At 40.3% G+C, this 10,665-nt stretch overlaps 1 protein-coding gene across 3 annotated transcripts in view; it reads left to right on the top strand.

The window, feature by feature from the left end:
* Positions 1 to 10,235, top strand: part of usp14 (ubiquitin specific peptidase 14 (tRNA-guanine transglycosylase)) — a 68,465-nt gene extending 58,230 nt beyond the window's left edge. For 2 of the 3 annotated variants that reach the window (XM_063062761.1, XM_063062779.1), the window contains exons 15-16: positions 7,997 to 8,104; positions 8,450 to 10,235. In XM_063062761.1, coding sequence (XP_062918831.1) covers positions 7,997 to 8,104; positions 8,450 to 8,601 — 260 coding nt within the window. In that variant the 3' untranslated portion in view covers positions 8,602 to 10,235. The remainder of the gene's footprint in view (positions 1 to 7,996; positions 8,105 to 8,449) is intronic. The other variant, XM_063062769.1, reaches the window with a different exon arrangement.
* The last annotated feature ends 430 nt before the right edge of the window (positions 10,236 to 10,665 follow it).

The following is a 10,665-nucleotide window of genomic DNA, read 5'->3' on the forward strand; positions in this document are numbered from 1 at the left end:
CTTGGATGAGGGAATTAAATGCAGCATCTCCAAGTTTGCGGATGACACAAAGCTGGGTGGCAGTGTTAGCAGTGAGGAGGATGCTAAGAGGATGCAGGGTGACTTGGATAGGTTGGGTGAGTGGGCAAACTCATGGCAGATGCAATTTAATGTGGATAAATGTGAAGTTATCCACTTTGGTGGCAAAAATAGGAAAACAGATTATTATCTGAATGGTGGCCGATTAGGAAAAGGGGAGGTGCAACGAGACCTGGGTGTCATTATACACCAGTCATTGAAAGTGGGCATGCAGGTACAGCAGGCGGTGAAAAAGGCGAACGGTATGCTGGCATTTATAGCGAGAGGATTCGAGTACAGGAGCAGGGAGGTACTACTGCAGTTGTACAAGGCCTTGGTGAGACCACACCTGGAGTATTGTGTGCAGTTTTGGTCCCCTAATCTGAGGAAAGACATCTTTGCCATAGAGGGAGTACAAAGAAGGTTCACCAGATTGATTCCTGGGATGGCAGGTCTTTCATATGAAGAAAGACTGGATGAACTGGGCTTGTACTCGTTGGAATTTAGAAGATTGAGGGGGGATCTGATTGAAACGTATAAGATCCTAAAGGGATTGGACAGGCTAGATGCGGGAAGATTGTTCCCGATGTTGGGGAGGTCTAGAACGAGGGGTCACAGTTTGAGGATAGAGGGGAAGCCTTTTAGGACCGAGGTTAGGAAAAACTTCTTCACACAGAGAGTGGTGAATCTGTGGAATTCTCTGCCACAGCAAACTGTTGAGGCCAGTTCATTAGCTATGTTTAAAAGGAAGTTAGATATGGCCCTTGTGGCTACAGGGGTCAGGGGGTATGGAGGGAAGGCTGGGTTCTGAGTTGGATGATCAGCCATGATCATAATAAATGGCGGTGCAGGCTCGAAGGGCCGAATGGCCTACTCCTGCACCTATTTTCTATGTTTCTATAAACCTCAATCAAGTTAGTAAGACATAATTTGCCTTGCACAAATCCATGCTGGCTCTTCCTAATTATGCCATGGTTTTCCAAATGCTCATAAATCCTATCTTAAAGAATTCTCTCCAGTAACCTCCTTACCATTGACATGAGACTCACTGGCCTGTAGTTTCTGGGATAATGCCCGGTTCCATTCTTGAATAATGGAACAACATTAATACTCACCAGTCCACCGAGACCTTGCCTGTGACCAGCGAGGACACAGAGATATTTGTTAAGTCCCCAGCAGTCACTTCTCTCAATAACCTGGGATATATCTCATTAGGCCCTGGGACTTAGCTACCTTAATGCTCTTTACAAGACCCAACACTACCTCCTCCTTTAGCTCAATACATTCAGCACTGATCTCCTTATCCTCCATGTCCTCCTTCGTTAGCACTGATGTAATATACTTAATAAGGACACATGGCCAAGTGGTTAAGGCATTGAACTAGTGACCTGAAGGTCATAAGTTCAAGCCCCAGCCAAGGCAAGTACGGGACAGTTGGCAACTCTATGTTCAAGTTCAACAGTGCGTGACGGAATGAGGAAGAGTGCAGCTGACTCATATCATTGCCTCGCAGCCTGGTAGCACATGCTTTGCGGCCCGGTGGTTGGGGACCACTGGTGTAATGGACAAGTGTCTCAACATGTTACCTTCTCAAAGGTGTTCCTATAAATGTTTACATAACAAATTTGCACTCTAGATGTTGCTACTGAAGCATTATTCATGAATGATAGGCATTTGTGTTTAGGGACTGTAAATTTGCAACATTTATGTGACATCTAATCTGTTGGCCACAATGTTGTGAGGTACTTCAAATTACAAGCACACTGTTGTTTTAGAACTAAAACTGCAAGTAAATGCCAATACCAGAGGGCATTGTTTAAGCTGAGTAGAGGAAAGTTCAGGGGAGATATCAGAGGTACATTATTTTTGTACAGTGTGAGTTGGATGCCTGGAACACACTATTGGAATGGTATTAGAGACTGATACAATAGGGGCGTTTAAAAGACTTAGATAGGCATATGGATGTAAGGAAAACAAATGCTTTTGACTGTTTGGGGGGGGAAGGATTAGATTGATCATGGAGTAGGTTTATATTGGTTGCCACAACATCATCAACTGAAGGACTCATACTGTGCTGTCTTGTTTGATGATCTATGTTTGACTGTGATTCTGAACTCAAATAATGTAGCCTACATCAACTCTCTATTTGTGAATTTGTTTTCACCGCCTTTTCGGACAGTAGATTCAACTTGCTAACTTACTGCACTGAAGAATTTTTTCTCTTCACTGGATCTGTTGCTTAGCCATTCCTCCGTCTACCTTTCAGCCTTTCTGCTGGTAAAAGCAGCTTCTCTCCATTTACTATTTAAAGAAAACCAAACTTAGATCTTTGTACCTAAATCTTTTGTCATGCTGCTTTGTTTGAAGAGGCAACACCTCTCCAGTCTCTTGTATATTCTAGTAAGTGTCTCTCCAAAGTGTTGTGCCTGAAATGAGAGTCAGTATGTCAGCAGAGATCCATCCAGCATCTTGAACTGTGAAAACAATATCTGTGCTTCTATTTCTTTGTTCTTTTTAAACCTAAAGAATTCGCTGGACTTTTTAGAAAGCTTTGTTACTACTAAGAACATAAATAGGAGTCAAGCCTACTCTGCCATTCAATAAAATGATGGCTCAGTTCACCAATCTTCCTTTTACCTCATACACCTTAATTCCACTACTAGATAAAAAATCTATCTAACTTTGTCCGAAATACATTTAGTGAGTTAGCCTCTACTGCTTCTTGGGCAGAGAATTCCACAGTTTCACCACTCTTTAGGGAAAAGCAGTTCCTCCTAATCTCCATCCTAAAGCTACTCTCCCAAATCGTGAGGCTATGTTCCTTAGTTCTTGTTTCATCTGCCAGTAGAGCAACTTATCTATCCCTTTTCATAATTTTGCATGTTTCTATATGTTCCCTTCTCATTCTTCTGAATCCCATCAAGTATTGTCTCAGGCAGTTATTTGTCAGCTTTTCAAGCTTTGGATTCGTGAAACCTGACGTCTCTGTTCCTGCACCTCAGAAAGCATCACAGTTCTGAAAAAGTATTTTCATGGAGGGAATACAAAACAGGTCACTGGATTGATTCTTGAAATATAAATGTGGTAAGCAGTGAAAACGCATGGTTATAGACTACAAGGACAGCGCATAAATCAGTGAAAGCAGAGGGTTACGTTCAGAGATTGGTGAGTAAGAAAGATGGAATTTTCAGATTCCCAAGTAGAGCCATGGAATTTAAACTAATTTGGCAGGGTGATGGGAACCAGAGTGATGGGGCTGAAGGTGGGGTGGTTGGTTTACAAACAGAGGAAATGTGTAGTGAGACTGCTAGCATGGATAGGCTGATGCTAGGGCTGATTTGCAGTCAACAGGATGAGTTGCAATGTGGAAGGGGGCCAAAGTTGAAAAGGGTGATGAATGCATTATATTTGAATGCACACTGTATACAGAATAAAGTAGATGAACTTGTAGCACATTTAGAGATTGGCAGGTATGGCATTGTGGACTGAGTCGTGGCTGAAAAACAATTATAGCTGGAGCTTAACATCCAAGGATACACATTGTATCAAAAGGACTGGCAGGTAGGCAATGTGGATGGGCTTTGGTTTAAAAAAAATGAAATCAAATCCTTAGAAAGAAGTGACATAGGATCAGACGATGTAGAGTCCTTATGTGAGGGTGAAAAGACCCTGATGGGAGTTATATACAGGCCTCTGAACAGTAGCCAGGATATGGACTATAATTTATAACAGGAGATGGAAAAGGCATGTCAAAAGAGCAATGTTACGATTCCATTATGCAGATAGATTGAGAAACTCAGGTTGGTGCTGGATCCCCAGGTGAGAATTTGTAGAATGCCTATGAGAAGGCTTTTTAGAGCAGCTTGTTGTTGAGCAGTTAGGGGATCCGCTATTTTAGATTGGCTGTTGTGCAATGAACTGGAATTGATTAGAGAGCTTAAGGGTCAGTAATCATAATAAGATATAATTCACCCTGCTGAGGACTCACGATTACAGTGGAGTAAAGGGAATTGCAGAGGCATGAGAGAGGAGTTGGCTTAAGTTGATTGGAAGGGGACACTAGCAGGGATGATGGCAGAGCAGCAATGGCTGGAATTTCTAGATACAGTTTGGAAGGCGCAGGATACATATGTAATGCCCTGGTTCATATTTTTACTGTTATGCAGTATGTATTTCATTTTGTGCTGTTCGTTATTTCATTTTAACAGTTCTGCAAGAGCTACTTGTTTTCAGCTTGTGTTTGGGTTATTGTTGAAGATAGCAGATGAGAAGAAATGTTTGCTATCCAATTAGGGTGGTTGATTTGAAAGGGAGGTTTCTGGTGAAGGACACTAAGGTTGGGTTTGGGAGGGGTTTTTTGTTCGAGAAAGGATGGAGAAGGAAGACTCTGGGGAGAACCAGTCGTAGCATACGTTCTGGTGGGAGACAAGTTTGTTCGAGATGGATTGTGAGCGACGTTCAGAAGGTGGTGTGTGCTTTCATGTTGACTAAGGGCCCAGTGCATGAGTGACAGAGAAGTTCAAGGTGAGCTCCAACTTGTACACATTTGACTGTTTAATTAGAATGGGCCCTTTTTGTTATTTATTAACCCTTTAGTTAAGATTCATAAACATAATTCCTTTAATCATATGCAGTGTACCACCTGTTACTTTGAGGCATTAACTTGCAACAGGGTAGCAAATGACACAGCATCCACACAAGCCGGGGTATGGGTTGGGATCAAGCGCACCTCAATCTCACGAGTTTGGCAGGGCCGTAGGTTATCTTCCCCAGACTTGCGCAGCCATGGAAACCAGGGTGTTTCACATGTATGCCAGGGAAGAAGTATTCTAATGGCAGGATGACATAACTGTGGCTGACAAAGGAAGTTAAAGCCAACATAAAATCCAAAAGAGAGGGCATATAGTAGAGCAAAACTTAGTGGGAAGTTAAAGGATTGGGAAGGTTTTAAAAACTTACAAAAGGCAACAAAAAGTCATAAAGATAGAAAAAGATGGAATACGAAGGTAAGCTAGCCAATAATACCAATACCAAGTGAATGATTCTGGGAATGAAGGGGTTACCATATGAGGACTGATTGATGGCTTTGGGCCTGTACTAGAATTCATAAGAATGAGGAGGGAATCTCATTGAAACCTATCGAATGTCGAAAGGCCTTGACAGAGTGGATGTGGAGTATATCCTGTGGTGGTAGAGCCCAGGACCAGATGGCACAGCCTCAGAATAAAAGCATGTCCATTTAGAATGGCGATGAGGAGGGATTTCTTTAGTTGGAGAATGGTGAATCTGTGGAATTGATTGCCACAGATGGCTGTGGAACCCAAGTCATTGGGTAGATTTAAGGCAGAGATTGTTAGATTATTGATTAGTCATTGCATGAAAGTCAGGAGATTAGGGCGAGAGGGAAATGGATCAGCCATGATGAAATGGCAGAGCAGAATTGATGAGCCAAATGGCCTAATTCTGTATCTATATCTTGTGGTCTCACTGAATTCACATTGAGTGTTTACAAAACATTGGTGAGATCGTAACTGGATTGTTGTGTCCAATTCTCTTTACTGCACTTCAGGAGGAAAGTTCCAAATGAAGGTGCAGTAAAGATTCACTGGAAAGTTCCAAAGACGAGAAATTCTGACTGTATTGTTAGAATTAAGATTGTAGAGCGGTGTTTAGGGTGTAAAGGTTAATGGGAGATCATTATGCAGTTGAAGAATTCTATTTTGTATTCTATTCATTTATTTTCTGCTTACCCAAATTGTGTAGGTGTATAAATTATTTTTCACATTTACGAAATTGTGGAGTAGTATGTGCTGCACTTGATCAATTGGGGGAAATCATAAGTTTGTTCAAATATGACTGTTCCACCATTCAGTAAAATCATGGCTAATTTTTCATCACTTCAGCACCACTTTCTTAAACTGATGTTCTAAACATTAATTCTCTTAATGATGGTAAGATTCCATGCTATGATTTTGAATTTTGCTGTTGCATCATTAGATATGGGGCACCATCGGGTCCTCGCCAGGTCAGGTGGGCAACCTGTTCACTCATGGCAATAATGCACTGTGGGATGATACCGTGGCACAGGCTGAGAACTGATTATTGAACTATCAGCAAAGAGGTGGAATAGGTAATTCATTGTTGAGTTGGCAGGGTGTGACGAGTGGGTTATTGCAGAAATCAGTACTTGTGCTCCAAATTTTCAAAATACATTTTGGTTAAGAGGACCAAATGTCATATTTTCAAGTTTGCTACTGATACCAAAGGATGCATTAGAAATACTAGAACTGTTTTCCTCAGAGATGGCTGAGGGAAAATATTGAAGTGTCCAGACAAAGCAGATGGCAGGAGGCTGTTCCTTTTTCTGGAGGAACGTGCTGGTCCTCAACTCCTCTGGAAAAAGGAACAGCCTCCTACAATCAGCTTTGTCTGGGCACCTCAATATTTTATACATTTCTGTTAAATCTTCCCTCAGTGAGAAGAGAGCATGTTTTGGGTGGTGGGGGTCACTAATGATGGATGTTGCATTCCTGTAGCAACGCTTCCGGTAGATATGCTCAATGGTGAGGAGGGCTTTACTTGTTATGGACAGGGCTGTATCCGCTACTTTTTGTAGGAATTTCAGTTCAAGGGCATTGGAGTTTGCATAGCAGGTTGTGATGCAGCCAGTCAATATATCGATAAAAGTTTGTAAAAGTTTTAGATGTCAAGCTGAATCTTTGCAAACTCCTTAGGAAGCAGAGGCACTGCCGTGCTTTCTTCGCAATTGCACTGAACGTGCTGGGCCAAGGACAGGTCCTCCAAAATAATAACACTGAGGAATTTAAAGTTGCTGACCCTCTCCACCTCTGCTCCTGCAGTGAGGACTGGCTCATGAACTCTGGTCATGGACTTCTGAAGTTAATAATCAGCTCCTTGGTCTTACTGACATGAATAAGAAGTTGTTATGGCACCACTCAGCCAGATTTTCAATCACCCTCCTGTATGCTGATTCTTTAAAGGCATCCGTTAGTCGTGCGAGACCATGGATCTGCGCCTGGAAAGTCTTCACTCTCTCGGGCGCAGGCCTGGGCAAGGTTGTATGGAAGACCAGCAGTTGCCCATGCTGCAAGTCTCCCCTCTCCACGCCACCAATGTTGTCCAAGGGAAGGGCATCAGGACCCATACAGCTTGGCACCAGTGTCGTCGCAGAGCAATGTGTGATTAAGTGCCTTGCTCAAGGACACAACACGTTCCCTTGGCTGGGGCTTGAACTCACGACCTTCAGGTCGCTAGTCCAATGCCTTAACCACTTGGCCATGTGCCCACGTGCTGATGGTTTCCCACTTTTGATTTGGCATACGACGATGGTGTCATCAGCAAACTTGAATATGACATTGGAGTTTTGCATAGCCACACAGTCATAAGTGTAAACCAAGTTGAGCTGGGGTCTAAGCACATAGTCTTATGGTGCATCTATGTGAGTTTGTGTTGGTTCCTCCATGATTTGATGGTCAAAGCTACGATAGAAGGCATTGAGCTCATTTGGAAGCTAAGCCCTGTTATCACCTATGTTTCTTGATTTAGCTTTCTAAGAGGTGATAGTATTTGAGCCATGCCCCAACTATCGAGCATCCTTGATTCAAGTTTAGTCCAGAATTGCCACTTTGCCTGTGAGATGGCTTTCTGGAAATTGTACCTGGACCTTTTGTAATTCTGATCTCCATTCAAATCTGCAACCAAGTGTTGAGTTAGTTTTTTACTGGTATTTCTCAAACCTGATTTGAATTGAACAGAAGTGCTAAGTTAATGCCTGTTCTCTGCTTGTTATCTTTTCCAAAAACTGAATGTAGTTAAGATCAGTAATATAATCATGCATAATATGATCCTGCATAAGAAAAAAATAGTATAGAAATTTAAATTGTTTTAAGAACATGGTAATTTTGTTTTGTTCTAACAGATTTGGGCTCAAATAATAGTGGATACTATGAACTAATGGCAGTACTAACACATCAAGGCAGATCAAGTTCTTCTGGTCACTACGTAGCTTGGGTTAGAAGAAAATCAGGTAATTCTCCCTCTTTTTGTATTAACTAGTTATTAGGCATTCCTTTTTAGTATCAATTGGAGAAATTCAATATTGCTAATATTTCAGACTAAGTGTAGCCCTTGATAGCCTTTGCTTAGTTTTATTGTTTTTATATTTGTATGTATATTCAATTTTGTAGGTATAAGTTGCAATTGTTGCACATTTTGCCTGTTATAACTGTGTTCTGTGCTGAAAGATGCTTTAAAGTAAATTTAGACATCAGGCAGCAAGAACGGCATGTTAATCGATATTGCAACAATATTTATATCATGTGTTCCTAAATGTTAAGATTTCCAGTTCTCATTTGTATTGATTTGTTTTCAGATGAGTGGATTAAATTTGATGACGATAAAGTCAGCGTAGTGGCACCCGAAGATATTCTAAAGTTGTCTGGTGGTGGTGACTGGCACATAGCCTATGTTCTACTGTATGGGCCCCGTAGACTAGAAGTAATTGAAGATGAAGCCCCACAGTGAAATCCGAGTTGAGCACAACTACATTCATTTTCCTTCTCCTGCATGGCTACTACTGTTGTGCAATGCCTTCATTCTCTGTGGCTTACCTTAATTGGAAATAAGACTGCAAAGGGAAGGTGTTGTCTTAACTGTGACCCTGGTATTGCTTAACATCACCTACCAAACCTTACAAGACAAATCAGGTATTAGTTGAAAAAGACCTGTGGATTTGATCTGTTCTTAATTCTGATACTTCTCTATGTGGAATAATAAAAGTATGTGATCCATAAATCTTGGGTTTATTCCTCCAAACTTCAAGTTTTTAGTCAAATGTGGTTATTGATGAGTTGATGTGATATTGCAAACAGAAATGTTCCATTTGAATGGGGTTTCTCTTAAATGTGCAGTTAAAATTAAAAGTACAATGTAAACTTTGCACTGTAAATTTTACATTGTAAATTAGCTTTATTAAAAGTTGCAGTTTTTCTAATCATTTTGTTGTTGTTCCAACCAAAGCTAGTAGTTTGCCTAAAACCACATATTATTTTATAAATTCACGAACCTTATGATTTGCTAAAACTTTAAAGATTAAAAATAACTTATTTGTTCTTTGAACTTGTTTGTGATTCATCACCCGATAATAGATTAAAATCCCCCATGCCTAAATTTCTGAAGTTTTGTGGGGATTAAGCTTTTCAATGCAAAGGATGAGTAATATGGCAATAGGCTTGTGTCCTGTCTTGAATCATATCAGCCTGGGTAAAGAACTTAATTAGGTTGCCTGTTCACTGCAATGGTTGGCACCTGATCTGTTTTTCTGTCAGCTTTGTTTTCCCTCTAAATTTCAAAATTAAATTTAGCTTTTTAAACAATGCAAAGAATACCACACCTATGTGGTAATAAAAAAAATGTTTGTGAGTACTGCAGGGACTACAGAGCTTTCTCTTCTAATGAGTTGTCCAAAATGTGGTTAGAATCAGTGGAGCGTCCACCTGAAACCATTCAAGAGCAAATCAAAATTAATGAATGTAGAATGGTGGCTACTTTGCCCTTGCCATCTCTCTCTTATTGAAATAAATATTCATTGTCTTCCTCAGAATACAAATGCACACATTAGCTTGCTGAAACAAAGAATGGGGAGACAAAGCTTTGTGAATAAAGAGTTATGGCAACTACCATGATCGTGGGCACAAACTTGCACGGTGCACTGTTGCTAATCCTGCACCTTTACACATTAACCAAGTTGAAGCCCTGTGAATCATGAAGGTTCGAAGTAAATTTATCATCAAAATGCATACGTCACCATGTACAACTCTGTGGTTCATTTTCTTGCGGTCATACTCAAATCCATAGAATAATAACCATAATAGGATCCGTGGAAGACCACATCAACTTGAGTGTTCAACCAGTGTGCAAAAGATGGCAAAATGTGCAAATACAAAAAGAAATAAATTATAATAATAAATAAGCAATAAATATCAAGAATATGAGATGAAGAATCCTTGAAAGTGAGTCCATTGGTTATGGCTACTTTTCAATGATGGGGCGAGTGAAGTTATCGATGTTGCTCAAAACTGCAGAATGTAGAAATCTGAAATAATAACAAAATGTTGGGAGTATTTAGCAGATCAGAACATCTACAGAGGAAAAGTTACTGTTTTTATTTTGATTAATGAAATAAAAATAATAACTTTGGACTTGTTCGTACTCTCTTTGTTGTTTGCCAGTTTAATTTCTCCATTGAGAGGTCTGTTAAAGCACTCAAAAGTGATGTCCATTAGCTGATGTTACTGCTCGGAAGAATGTGTCATACTTGGAAATCTTGGACTATGCCTTTTTAATGTTAGCTCAACTCTTAGGAATTTTTTTATCTATGCAAAATAGTTACTTCCAATTCCATGTTCATTAATTTGAGCTGGCTTTATGTTCAGAGGTTTCATCAAATGCTTTCAGAAATATTCATTTTGATTGAATAGATCTTCAGCCATTTGAAAACTCTGCAGGATCAGCAAGAGCTGCATTCTTTGGGGTTCAATGACTTATCTATGGTACATTCCACAATAGCAAAAGTGATATTATCCATAG

Source organism: Mobula hypostoma, chromosome 1 (genome assembly GCF_963921235.1).
Source record: "Mobula hypostoma chromosome 1, sMobHyp1.1, whole genome shotgun sequence".
Lineage (NCBI taxonomy): Eukaryota > Metazoa > Chordata > Chondrichthyes > Myliobatiformes > Myliobatidae > Mobula > Mobula hypostoma.